Genomic DNA, 14,351 nt, shown 5'->3' with positions numbered 1-14,351 from the left:
TTTCTCCTTGCTAACCAAGCTTGAGTTAGGGAAATTTTCAGTAAAGTGCATTAAGGCTGCAAAGGAAACATGGCAACTCCTTGCATGTTGTCAAGCCGTATTACTGAGGCATGGCTCAATCAGATGTACATCTCAACAGGCAGGCTTCGGGGAATTCACATGCAGAGGAGGCTTGGCAATCATCTGACCAGCGAGCTGGACTTGTCATGAAATCAATACTTCTGATCTGCCAAGTTTTAAATAGAGAACACGGAAAAACATATATTACATTAAGGTGAATAAACTGCTGTATATGATGTATATGCTGAACGATGTGCTGTATAAACTTTTATCTAAAAATAATGCTCTATTTTTCAGCTTTAAGTCACAGCACTTAACACGTTTAAAAAAATGAATGTGGATATGTGTGGCATGTAAAATATGAAACTCGTTTGGGTAAAAAGGCATGTAGCCTTTCAAGTGATTTATCTTCAAAATGTGTACTGGTGTTTAATCTTGTGGTTTGTTTCCCAAAGATTTTGTTAGCTGTTGCAGCAGAATTATTTAAATATTAAAAGATTAGAGTAGAATTTCTTCATAGCCAAGGCAGCGAATGACAGTTTTAGCTAATCCGGAGTGGTGCTCCGAGTGTGCATAAATTACAGCTATTATTATTGTGATACTACTGTAGTTGAATGGGAACCTTTAGTTGAAAGTAAACTGCTTATCTGAAACCTGCTGTAAACATGTGAGACTGTGGCAGTGTTTTCCATAGAAGTGTACATAGAAAAAGAAGCAAAGATGGTGTTGAGACACCACTGTGTGTATGCAGGCTGTAATTAATAAATCAGAGAAAAATCTTTTTTCCAAAGAAAATAGTGCACATTTCATTATCTGAAAAAAGGTGAATGAAAAAGAAATGGTGAACAAAAGCTAGAATGATTTGCCTCATTATTTTTCCAATTGTATAATCGTGATGTGGCATTTGTTTATGCTAACATAATTCTGTCAATTTGATACTCCTTTTCCCAGTACTGAAGAGATCCTTTAAGACAACGTGTGTTTTAGCAGTTATTTCCTGGTTTCCTGTAAAAATACACGCTAAATCATTTTTGGTACTACTTAATAAACATTTTATGCCAAAACATAGCTTTTGAGGTTTAGACAACATTAATTTAATTAATTTAACATTCTAAAAGCAGGTATTTTTAACAGTTTTAACTTTGTGGATTCTTTTTGCTTAAGAATATATTTTAACTTGATTTATTTACTGCAGATGATGAGAGATTTTGACATTACTCAGGAGAAGTTTTATTCTATTATTGCATTATTTAATGAATCCTGCATTAATAATTTTATTAAGCTACCTGCAAATTTAGATGGTTGAAAAGTCAATAAAATAACAAAAGAATTATATAGATGATCATTCAATAAAAATATTTAAAATACTATATATAAGCAACCCTGTGTTATACCTGCTCTTCCTATATATAATCATTATTTTTTGAACTCAAAAGCCAAACAAATAATTGTATATGTCACTACACTGGAGGCAGGGGTAGAAGGTTTCAAAGTATAAAAATATTTTTCTAATGTTATTGAGGATTTTTGTAATTAGTGCCCATAAAAATTATGCTTTTTGAAGTATTTCAATTTTAGGAAACTTTATGGCCTTATTCTTCTTTTAAAAAAAAAAAAAAACCTCCTGAAAAAATACTTGCCTTATTTTAAATTAGAGTTTTAGTGTTTGGGATTTTCTTTCTCGTAGCTGCCATTTTCAAGTAAGGTGTCTTTTCTAAATATTCAGTATTTCCATTGAGATGCTGGCTTTATGAATAGCAAATATAGGCCAGTAATTGAGAAGCCCTGTAGAATTCTCCTGGTTTTCAGATGTAGAAAACCACCCTTAGGTTGTTCAGAAACTATATTAGGCTGCACAAAAACCATCCAGCGTCCTTGTCACAAAAAATCAGCTTGAGTTGCAGCTGACAGAATGCAGAGCTTGCAGTGCACCTAGTACTGTTAAAAACATCTAAACAGCTCTATAAGCCTCTTGCATGAAGAAAACGTGTTTCTCCTAGGATGGCGTAGGGGTTAAAATGTATTGAAAAGCGTGATCTAAATCGGTATTTTCCAGAAACTTTTAAAAAGTCATTTTCAGGGTGCAAAACGAAGTACTTCTCAGTAGAGCTTCAGTGGTTATCGGTAACCCATAAGCCTTGTTTTGCTGGCTGCTTACTGGTGCATTTAATAAAATAAAGATCACTCAGTGGTGCCGTGGGCAGCATGCAAGGTGATAGCCATATTTGCTTACTGTAAATACAAGAGAAAATCACACAGAAACCGGCTGTAGTTTTGACAAGTATTAAGATCCCTCTTTACATCTGTACTTCTGTACCAAAGTGCAATTAGTTTTCCTCGCACAAGGATTTCTGTTTATCTTATTCTGCTTGATTACTTGAGTATAATCGCACCGTTTGCTTCATTGCTCCTGGTAGTAAGCTCCAGTTTAAAAAGGGGAGGATGAGTGTGTGTAAATATACAGAATTCTGCTGTAAGACTCTAATTTATGCATCTGGATGACAGCGTTCGTAATTTTTTTTCCCTCCTTTGCTCTTTCTTTCCACAAGGTTTGGTTCACGTACATCAGATTCCTCGGCTTAACAGCTTGATCTGTGATGTGTCAGACACGAAGGACCTTGCTTTTAGATTAAAAAGAAAGCTGTTCACCATTGAGGTAAGAGAAACAGTTTTGTTTCACTATTTAGAACCCAAAAGGTGGAGCTAATCCCATCTCTTATGTTTCGTTTTGTGAAATACATAAAATATGCATCAGATGTTGTAAATTCATTTCATTCTGGTTTTGCTGCTCAGAACGGGTTTATAAAACACTGTAATATGCCTTCTAATTAAAAATGTCTCATTTGCTGCGCTAAATCGGTCTGTTATAAATAGTTTATTTTGGTTTAAAATGTACATAGAAAGTAGGCCACAACCTTCAATAACAAAGCGTGACATGTTTCTAAGGATGTCAGGAGCATATTTAATTAAATGTTAATGACTTGCTCTTACTTGTGTTAGTGGGTGGGAAAGTAGCTACATGTTATTACCCCAGTGGAGGGATTTTAATGTATAATGCTGCCTAAAATTGTGTGTGGTATGAGGGATAAGTGTCCTTATCAGTATTCAGAAACCATTTTCTTTGCATTACTGAAATCACCTTTCGATCTTTTATGTCATTTTAAACACAGTATCATTTACACTAATGTCCTTAAGTAAATTTCCTACTAAATTTAAACTTTTTTCTGTGACCTTTATGCAGACAGTCCTGATATAAGGCAGTAATACAAAAGATGTATTTCATTTTAATCTTGCTAAAGAGCAAATGAACATAGCACTATTAAGCAATTAGAGCTGATGTATTTATTAACCAAGTAATGCTTAGAGATGGGAGATGGCTTTCGGGGTGATGCGATAGTCATCAGTACAGTCTGGGCAAATTTTTTTTTAACAAAGACATAAAACAGCCAAGCATCCCTGACAAACCATTTTGTTTAATCTCTTTTCAGATGAAAAGCTCGTAAGCAGGCCACTTGTCTTAACTGCTTGAAACCATAAAAAGAGAGAATTGCCACCAATAAATTAGCATATTTTTTACTCCATCACCAAATGATGGTCAATGTGGCTTGGCACTGCTTTGGTGTTTGGGACTTCACCCTTAAGTGACCACTTTGGCCCTTATTTGACCCTCTGCCCTTTTTAGCTGGCCACTTGATAAGGTAACTTAAGGGTTCTCTCTCTTCACTGCCCCCTCCCCTTCACAATTGCAAGTAGCCCTAACCTATAAATCATTGAAAAGGCCCTATCGAGTGACAAATTAAGGTGCCCTCCTCCTAATTAATGGTCATCAATGTCTTTAATTATCTAATCCTATTGAGAGTAGTTAATAGTTAATCAGGCAGCCAGTTCTTCATGCAGGTCATCTCTGCATGAGTGCTAGAAGTTTCTCAAGTAGAGATATCCTCTTCAGAAGCCACTAAAAGGCAAATACGTTAAGGAGGGCTTTTTTCCTAAAGACATTCCTTTATAATGTTACTCACTTTCCAGAGAATGCGGTTAATGAAACCAGGCATTGTGAGGTATTAAAACCGTTTTAACAACTGCTTTTGAGCAGTAAGTTAGAAAGAAAAACCGTAATAGTCAGTGCTTGGTTTTAAAATACAAATGTTCTTACTGTTTCAGAAGTGCAGAGAAGCGTGCACCCTCATTTCACAGCATAGTAAATTCATATTTATTATAGCTAGGAATTAGAATTTTTTAAATTTTTTTCCTCACTATGAATCCTGACTCAGAATATAATATTTTCCGTCAGCCATATTTGGGATTCTAATTTGTAATGTAATTTGGAAGGAAAAAAAAAAAAAACTTAGCAGGAGGCTCTGTAAAAGGAATTGAATTAGCCAAGGGGCAGAAGCATTGGGAACAGTGGTGTAGTGGAACTCTTGAAACAACCTGCTGCCCTAGACATGCGTAGATGACCCACTTGTATAATTTCTCCCTTCGTTGCTCAGCTGCAGCCTCTTTTGAATAACTTCAGGTTTTGTTAGAGATATGCTTTCTATAAGCTGAACTGACACAAACTAGCCCTTTTTGAACATGCTAGATCACTGTCTTACTGTGATCTTCCTGTACATGTTTCACTGATCTATAATACATACGTTTTTCTTCCTCATACTATTAGGGGAGGCAGACTACAGCTAGACTGACTAGTGCAATGAGGTCAATAAGAAAATGGGAGCAAGGGAAAATTGAATTAAGAAGGGATGTGAATACAGTCTTCTAAAATGGATTTCTGCACATAGAATGTGATGAGTCAGCAGTCAGGTTTGGTTCTGGTGGTAAAAACATAAAGCAGCACAACAATGTGCATTACAAGCAACAGTGTGCTTTCTACAAAGTACAGCTAAGTTTATGACTTCTTTAGTATGTAGCTTAAATATGAAATTAAAACATATTTGGAGTACATTACAGTTTTTGGAAGGCTTCTGCTTAGTTATATGCACAATTTAGGGTAAAAATCTTGACCTCTACTTGACATGCCACTTTCAAATCAAATTACATAAGAAAAGTTAGAAATACACAAACTATGACTTGTGGCAAAAATTTCTCAAAAAAGGGTTTTCATCACTAGACCATTCTTTTTTTACAGTTTAAAATAAGGGCATGGGACATGAATTTTCTCATTTCTCATCTCAATCTCAGGGATTGCTCACCTGTTAAATAACTCTTTATGGTTTGGTCCTCATCAGTAAAAAACTTTAAATGTCAAATCCATTTTATTAGATTGCGGTTTTGTGGGAGGTACTCTGCCTCTTGATAGTCTGCAGAATCATTTAACTGTTTCAGTTTGTCTTGTATCTTCCTCGTCAAAATAAGATTGATTGAAATGTATTCTAAAGGGATTTTTTTAATAATTCAGGATGAAAATGTTTTTAATGAATATTTATGAGTGTTCATTTTCCATTTGTAAATTATGAGGTAGACCCTTTCCAGGAAAATTTAAATGTTTATGGTAAAAGGTGCAGTAGCTATATCAAGCTTTCCCAAGTCTTCACACGTTAGCTACTAGCCATCTATTATTATATGCAATATTATCAGAGGTCTATCTTACGTGCATACCACTTTAAAGGACACAATTTTGAAGTTAGCCTGTCTAATCCTATTTCTTCCCACTTTGGAATCTTAATTAGAAGGAGATAAAAACCATCATTTGACTAAATTATTGTCTTGAATCTGTAGCAAAAGGTATAATCCGCAATTGGGCCAATTAGTGTACCCCATAGTTAGCTATGCTGAGGCAGGAAACTTGATTAGATCTGACACCAGCCTAGTTCCCACTGTTGTTTTGCCAGGTATGATGGTCAGACTTCAAAGGGCTTGAGGCATCAGCAGGGCAAGGTTTGGAGGCCAGCTTAGGTCCGGTCGTTAATCTCTCTGCTAAAACCACAGCAGCCCTCGCACAAAACAAGCTTACACGACACAATCATGCGGTATTAAAGTTTGGGTTGAGTCATGCCAATTTGCCTTTGATTTTCTGATGATTGACTAAAAGATGGCTACATGACTAGACACATACTGAAAGTTTACTGATTAGGTAAGTTCCCCAAATATTTGAAATATTTTTTGATTTCTCAGTTAAACGATATGACAAACCCGTTCATCTTAATGAAACTTTTCAAGGGAATTGTTCTTCAAGTGCTTTTTTCTTTGTCTGTAGTTCTGAGTGTAACTTTTATCAACATTTTCTAAATCTTGTAGGAAGATTATGTTCATAGTTTTATTTGATAGAACTTTATTTTCATTGTTCTGAAGCCTCCTGTACCAAAATGAAAGGAATCAGTGCCTAAATTTGATTTTTTTTTACCTCAAAATTTCTAAGGTTAGGTTAGGTACATTTACAATTACTCGCAAAAAGGGAATTTCCTCTTAATTATTTTCCACCCCACCGTTGAGTAAAGCACTGTTCCACAGCTGCGATTACATAAGTGTTCCTTTCTTTTGCAGTCTGATTTGTTGAAATATTGCAGTAACAGTGACATGTTTCCATTCTGAGAAAAGCCTAAGGCTGCTTTAGTATTATTCCAAATGATTGAAATTGCCATCTTGCTGACTTTCCCTTGGGCAGCTTAAGGCCTGTTTACTTTTGTATTTGTTTCACATGTTCCCTCTGAGTTTGGCTGGCACAACATCATTACCTGGTTTGACAAGACAGTTGGAGAAGATTCATATTTGATTAACTCCCTTTGTTACTGTCTGGTGGACATAAACCTCTGAAATTATGTATTTAAAATTACAACTTTTGATAAAATGCAGATAAATGTTTGCAAAAAGGAAAGTTTGAGAGTTGTTTTTTTTATTCCCTAGTTCTGCTTTACTGCTAATTTTTGAAGTCTTCAGGTAACAGTCAATGTTAATAGTGTAGAGAATAAGCTTTTTTTTTATACAAGTTGTATAATATAGTTTGTCTAATAAATAGTTGTTGTGATTTTTTTTTATTTGGATCAATACACAAATCAAAGCCAGCTAATATGATTTTCTTTTTAATGGCTGTATAACACCTGTGTAAACCAGAATAAAAGTCTTTAAAGGGCAGCTCAGTTTGAAACCAAGTGTTATATACCGTATAAAGAATTGCCACACAGCAAAAATAAGTTTCCAGAGCTTAATGTTTGAGTTCAGGGGATTCTTTTCTGAGAGGTTTTTCCTAACAGGAAGGGTCAGAATTAGAGGAGTCTTGTGGCAGGAAAGTTGCTGGTTTCTTGGTGGCAGGCAGATACAATATGGTACTATGGAGCATTCCGTGGTGCATTTCTCCTGGTGATAATTGCCAGAGTAAAAGGGTATGTCTTTGGAAGGAAACATAATCACAAAAGCCAGCAATTGAGTCTATATAGAATTAAAAATAACTGTATGATTCCAAAGGCATTAAAATAATGTCCTTTCTTCATCTATCTATAAAGGACTATAAGAAAATTAATGATTGCTAAAATTAGCAAGATTTAATTGTAACTCCAGATGTTCATGTGTATGTTATGTGTCCGCTATTGGCATTCCGAAGATTTAAAACTCTTTTCTTTTAAGATGGTGAATTTGGCAATTAAAAGTAGGAAATACATCTTAGGTAGCTTCCATCTGAAATCTCTGTATTTCTACTTTTTTTTTTTTCATTCTATTCCTTTTCATTGCTTATTTTAGACTATACTGTGGTAAACGTCTTATTTGCAAAAGTGAAGTGCAATTAGCCACTGCTATAGATCATTTACCAAAACAGATTGGTAACACCAAGTCGGAACTGATGTCTGCAGTGCTTCAGTGTGGTATTAGCGCAGCACAAGTTTGGTCTTAAGTGAATGAGGAGATGGTGATGTCACTGAGTGCCAGAACTGTGCTCCCGGGAACATTTTGTAATTATTCATTAAATGAATCAAGAACAGGTTTAGAACTTTTTAACAGAATCGTTTAGGGTTTTTCATGAGCTATTTCTGCTGGAGGAACATATCAACTCTGTCACCAGTACATATGGGATCAGCATGTATTTAAAATACGCATACATGCCATACCAACCTCTGCAACAGTGAGAATTAGAAAGTGTCCACTGTACCTGTAATATTATCACTTCTTGTAGGCTTCTTCCAAGAAAATTAGAGCATCCTTCATTGATGACTCACCCTAGCCCTCATTATATTTCACTGACATTTATAAAGTTGTGTAATTTTGAAATAACAAATACCTTTGACTTAATGCACTATTTTAGGCAATATTTTAACAAAAGGAATATGTGGGCCTGGGAGCTGACAGAAGGCAAAACATTGGTTTATTACAAATTTAAGTAAGGTGATAATTCTGTAGCAATCGGTCAGTAAAATACAGAAGTGAATTCTTCTTCTCAGAGATAAAGTTCACACAATGTAACACCAAAACTAATATATTGCACACAATACATGTTGTAATATTGGAAGCTTAGTAAATATACTTCGGTATCTAGATAAAAGCAGCTCTGTATTTTAAGAGCATGCACTGGGGCCATTACAAGACTTGACCCCATGCTATAGGGCCTTGCAACCTCAGAATGGAACCTGCTTCTACCAAGCCAGAGGGTAACACGGTGGTGACTGCCTGGCTGCCCCGTGCCTCGAACATGGATGAAACTTTGCAGCTATTCCTCATTCAAAGGTGAGACAGAACTTTTCTGAAGTGTTACAGAAAGTGATTTTTTTAAATTTTCTAATGTAATAATACATGAGGCATCTGGTCCTCGTGTATTTGAGAACACAAGTACCTGTGGGGCTCACATGGAAAACTTCTCTTTCTCCTCAGCCTGCCTTGAGCAGCTAGCATCATACCTGGCAAACCCTAGTACTGGATGTTCCACTTCAGCTCAGGGACTCACAGGGAACTCTGCATTTAAAACTGAGCTCTCTACCAGAGAGAGGTAAAACATTGTAATAAAATTTAGCTGAAATTTATGTCAGTCAAAGCACTGTTGCACTGATTCTTCCTGTCCATTTTCCCTATCATATTAATAAAGACATTACCACTGGCTTATTTAAACATAGATCAAAAGATAGTAATTATAATACCATAACATCTTCATAATCTAAAATTAATAATACTGCAAGAAGATTCTCCTGCAAAACTAATTATTAATTCCAAGCTCCATTCTGCATTATTTCATCTAGTAGCCAGTTCAGGTTCTCTTTACCTGGTATGGTGTACTTCACTGAATTGTTTTGTCAGATGCTGTCAAGCCAACCTACCATTGTTAAAGAAAATCAAACTGAATCATTTTGGCATGAGCCTTCCAGGAATAAGGCACAGAATATGAAGGGTTTGATGAAATCAAGGATTTGATTTCAATATTGTAAAAGGCTGCCTGTCAAAAATGTATTACATTCTTTCAAACAATTTTGAATAAATAAACGTGTTTAAAATTGTGACAGTGGAATTTAGATAAAGATTTGGGAGATTACTTTTAAATTATAATAATTTGAGGTAAAACAATACTTTGAGTGCTCCTGTTTAAAAACACAAAACCTTCTGAATGCTGATGGTACATAGAACTGAAATCTAGTAACAGTTTTACTCGGTATATGGAATTTCAGAACACTTGTATCTTGTGAACAGGTGGAAAAATATAATTTGAAAGTACCACCTTCTTATTGCATAATACCCAGTAATGTAAATTCTGAAGACTAATACAGGAAGGTGCCATTAACGTTTAGATTGCACATGAAGATTTATAATATCTTTAAATTTATTTCATAATTGATTTTGGTTGATGGGTTTTTTGACATTATACAAGTATAACATGAGGGCTCCATTCTAACACTTGTAATAAATACAGTGCATCTGCAGTTCCTTGTCAATAAACAGAACTCATATATGTTTCTATTTAAACAAATAATTATGTTGTTTAGAAATATTTATACCATAATTGTGATGCTGCCATGGAAGAACATGCAACAAAGCCATTAATGCAATTAAAGGGCACTGGTACATATTGTAATGGACTGCTCATTCACAGGATCTGTGTTAAGGGTCAGTGCTGCAGCATGAAATGGATTGGCCTTGTTCAGCTTGTAAATAAATGGGTCAATTTACCTTGTATTTGCCAGACAAATAAAGTAGTTGACATATTCCCACTTTCTTAGTATTAGAAGACAGGTAGGCTAAAGAGATCTTTCGTGAAAATGTTGGTTGGTAAAGGTTAAAAAACTCTTTATCTACAAGCATTATACTTTTAACTAGAGTGATAGTGCTTTTTAGACAAAGGTCTGTGGGTGTAAGTTAGCAAGATATTGATGGTGAGTGTTTAAGAAGCAAAAAGAGTTAAGCACCATATTCATAGGAGTTCTCAGCAGGAAACGACTGCCATCTCCATTAAAGGCTCTTTAAAATACCACCAACTTGTAATAAAAAATTTATATTTCATAATTGTATAATGTTCTCACTTTGCAAAGAATAACAGATTCAATCATGCCATTACACAGTAAAGCAGATCTCTGAATTTTATATATCTCTCTGTAAATGCAGGAAAATAAAAACTAAAGCTTATAGGAAGTCACATTTTCTCAACCACAGGTCTACCTCATACCTGAACCTTTTTGAAATGCATTAAAGTAGGAGTTCAGGGCTGTTACTGAAAAGAATGAGAATAGGATGATTTTACATCTCCACATAGAAGATGGGCATCCCTCTGGATCTTCTTGTCTCAGTACTGTTTGTTACGCTTTTGAGAATTAATCTTTGGGTAGAAAATGCTTCAAAGTACTCTGCAAACTAGGAAACTGCAAGATAGCCCCATCTAAAACTTGGAAGGGGTTAAAACGTAATTTTGTAGGGAAACAGAGCAATGTTGCCATATGTTTGCTATGATTAGTAACATGCTTAATCGAACAAATTCCAAAATGTTTTATTGTAATTTTGCGAATTCAAGATCGAGGGTTAACATTTCCAGTCTTGGGAAAATATGAGTGATTTTGGATGAACGTAAATCTGTAAGGAAACCACAAATTCATGGTTTCTTTAAATTTTTCACCTCTACAAAAACTGTTCTGCATAATTCTGCTGATCTATTTACTTTACTGATTTACAAAGAATATTACCCTTTACTGAACTGTTAACATACAGGAACTTTTTTTTTATTACTTTTATTGAGAGCAAACTAGTTTTATTGTTCTTAGTCTAAAACTTAACAAAAGTGCCAAAAAGAGACAGGAGGAAAAAAATATGCATAGACTGCAAAGTACTGTAGAAGAAGGAAAAACATTCTATAACTGTTGTGCAAATACTCCTTTTTGCTTTGGCCAAATTATGGGGTATTATTTGTGACTGAATTCCAGAGTACATTTTATTTTTATATTCCTGGCCAAGAGGAGTGTGCAAAAAGTAGATTGTCATAAGCAAAATGGCTGAGGACTATGGTGCCTAAGGCATAAATAAACTTAGATGTTGGTCATGCCATCTTTATTGCTCTCTTTCTCACAGTTGTTTTAGTTGCATGTTTTTTATTTTTTTTAAATTTGCTTTTTCCTGGTTGTATTACATACGGTTTTCAATGTGTCATGATCATGGGTCATGTGTCATCCAATTATCATGCATCATGCAATTTAAAATTTCTCATTGCATATTGCTTTTGAAATACAAAATGAGACTGTCTCCAAGAAGAAAAATATTATTTATTGCAGTTAAAGGGGTATTTCTGGCCATCTTAACATTAACACAGTATTAACGCCCTTCAGATTAATATCTTGAATTTGAATCATATTACCAAGTAACAGTTCAGCTCCCTCTTTCCTCATTCCTTCCTTCTGAAGAAAGTGAGCAGTAATTGTATAGTGTACAATGACCAAAGCTTTGTATTGATGTCCATAAATATATAAATAAATAAAGCAAATTTAGGTGCCAACTTATACCAGCCATAGGCTGCTTGACTTCGAGAAAACAGCTGATAGCACTCACTGACAATAATTCACTTTAAATGCCTCACTTCAGGTATTTAAGTTTTGAGAAACCTATGGTTTTTAGCTTATGAAAATACTGTCTGTGGGCCCTTTGTCGTCTTTTGTCCTGCTTCAAGTATGCTATAGCAAAAATTACTGAAGAGTTTTCACTCAGTTCATAACACACGTTCATAAAATTCATGTTTACAAAACAGTTACCAAATGGACTTACCTTTTTCTCATATTAAATCACTAATCTTTGGGCAGTGTGTCTGCTTGAGTCACGTTTAAAAGTAAAAGCAGAAAACAGAAACAAAAAAACAGTTTATCACTTTTAAGTGGGAGGATGTGATTATTGTTATGCAAGAGAAATCAATTTCGTCTTCCATCCAAAACAGTGCTTGCTTTTCTTAAAATAACCTGACTGCTTAATATTTAAAGTTTTAAGATCTTTAGTAATCTTTGATAGTGAGCTGTACATTCACTTGTTCTGAAAAAGAGGTGGATGACTTGGCCATGGTAGCTGACTCTTGAGGAGACTTCTGATGTCTCCATGATATACCCAGAATATCTGCTGAGGGTTTGAACAGAATCTTAATGGTGTATTTGTAAGCAAAACATTTCCCGTGTTTGGATAACAGCTATATAGTGACCTGCCTTGTCATTGGGTTGGCTCCAGACTCTCCGGCTGGAGGAGTTAAGAACTGTGCAGTTGGCAGATAGGCTTGGGGTCTGTGAATGGAATGGCAGAAAAACTTGAACGGTGGTTGCAATCCACTGTTCTCAGTCAAGGATTACAGTGTTCCAGTATAGTTTTTGGACATGCAACCCTTCGTTGCTTTTATTTTTGAGCCAACACACAGTTAGATGAACAAGAGGAAAAGTTTTGCTTGTGTACTGAGTCTCACTGGTATTTCTTGCTTTTAAGGGCTTCTATGTGCAACCTGAAATTTGTACGGTTACCTGCATATTGGCAGAAAGTATAGCAGAATATAATGATTTAATACAATATTCACCACTTTTTATTTTAAATCTCATGTGTCATATTAGAGTGAAAAAGAGTAAACTCAGGAAGACCTTGATCTGGGTGTTGGTTTTTTGGCTTAAAGCTATGGGTGTCCTGAATTGGTAGTGCTCACTTGCAGATGGACAGGAGGAACGAGCTAGGGTATGGTGAAGCTACAGTCTCGGGACTGACCAGGGAAAGTCTGCTTGTAGATATAACCACAGCTTGTACCCATCTTGATATATACTATGTATAGAATAAACACATCCCTCAGCCACTTGAGCTGCCATATGTTACTAATTGAGCAGCATTTTATTTTCAGCTCCTTATTATGTAGCGTTAGCCATCGGTTGCATCTCTTCTCTCATTGATTTATTAAGGATGTAGTAATGTGTTGCTTAATCAATAAACACTGTAGTGTTTAGAACTCTTAAGTCAATTATGTCTTAAGTCTGCAATCTAAAGCCCCTGAGGCAACACCATATACTTCTTAATCAGTACGTCTCACCTTTTGGTATAAGGCTTTGTAATTGGGCAGATTACAGGTTTCCTATGCTGCCTCAAATGCCCTTTCACAAACCTTTTGCTACCAGAGACTAGTGTGACAGGAGTTATATGAGCTTTTGCTGCTATAATATAGGGAAAAATTCTTCTAGGATGACTGTTTATTAAAAGATACGAACTGTACTTCAATTGTAATTATTGCTGTTGTTAAAATAAGGAATTAATAAGGAGGAAATCTAATACTTGTATTTAGATCTGATCCTCAATAGTAGCATAGCCATGGGCTGTTTGTGCTTCGTCTACATCATCTAGACTAAAAATAGCCTTCCTGTCATTTTATTGGCAGAGTTTTAGCTACTCCTTTAATTCTGTTTAAAAATGGATAGAGAGGAAGACAGCATAAATATTGAATGTGTGCAGATATTCCAGTAACTAAAAGGAGATTCCTGATGCTTTGAAGAGCTGTATAGTTAAATGGAATTCACATTTTGCTTAAGTAAAGAGGCGTTTTGTAAATTATGAACATCTTTAAATGTATGAGGTTAATTTTTATTTTTCTATTTGTATCATTAAAGTAGCTAGTTTTAAATATCTAGGCATTAATATATATTTGCTTTATTTTATTAGCGTCCTGCTTAGGTTTTGTTCTTTTTAGGTTTCTTTCACATTTTGATAAGAAATTACTGCTGAGGTATCACATTTCTCATCAGTTAAATAAAAAGCTACGTTATTTCTCATTTTTTTTGTAATAAAGTGAGTTTTTGCAGAGTAAGAAGACAAATCACTACTGCCTGCTAAACTCTTGAGCAATAGTATGAAAATTTATGTTTTGCTATGTTTTGGTTTTGAAAACTTGTGAA

At 35.0% G+C, this 14,351-nt stretch overlaps 1 protein-coding gene across 1 annotated transcript in view; it reads left to right on the top strand.

Annotated features, from left to right (window-relative positions):
- The window catches only part of ELP4 (elongator acetyltransferase complex subunit 4), a gene marked incomplete at its 5' end in the record, with an annotated part of 152,710 nt that overhangs the window by 66,400 nt on the left and 71,959 nt on the right, over positions 1 to 14,351 (top strand). Inside the window, one exon of the mRNA XM_082000501.1 lies at positions 2,610 to 2,716. Coding sequence (XP_081856627.1) covers positions 2,610 to 2,716 — 107 coding nt within the window. The remainder of the gene's footprint in view (positions 1 to 2,609; positions 2,717 to 14,351) is intronic.

Source organism: Phaethon aethereus (assembly GCF_964289735.1).
Source record: "Phaethon aethereus genome assembly, chromosome: 5".
In the NCBI taxonomy this organism is placed as follows: Eukaryota; Metazoa; Chordata; class Aves; order Phaethontiformes; family Phaethontidae; genus Phaethon; species Phaethon aethereus.
Note: the sequence above shows the minus strand (reverse complement) of the source record. Positions and strands in the feature narration are given on the sequence as shown.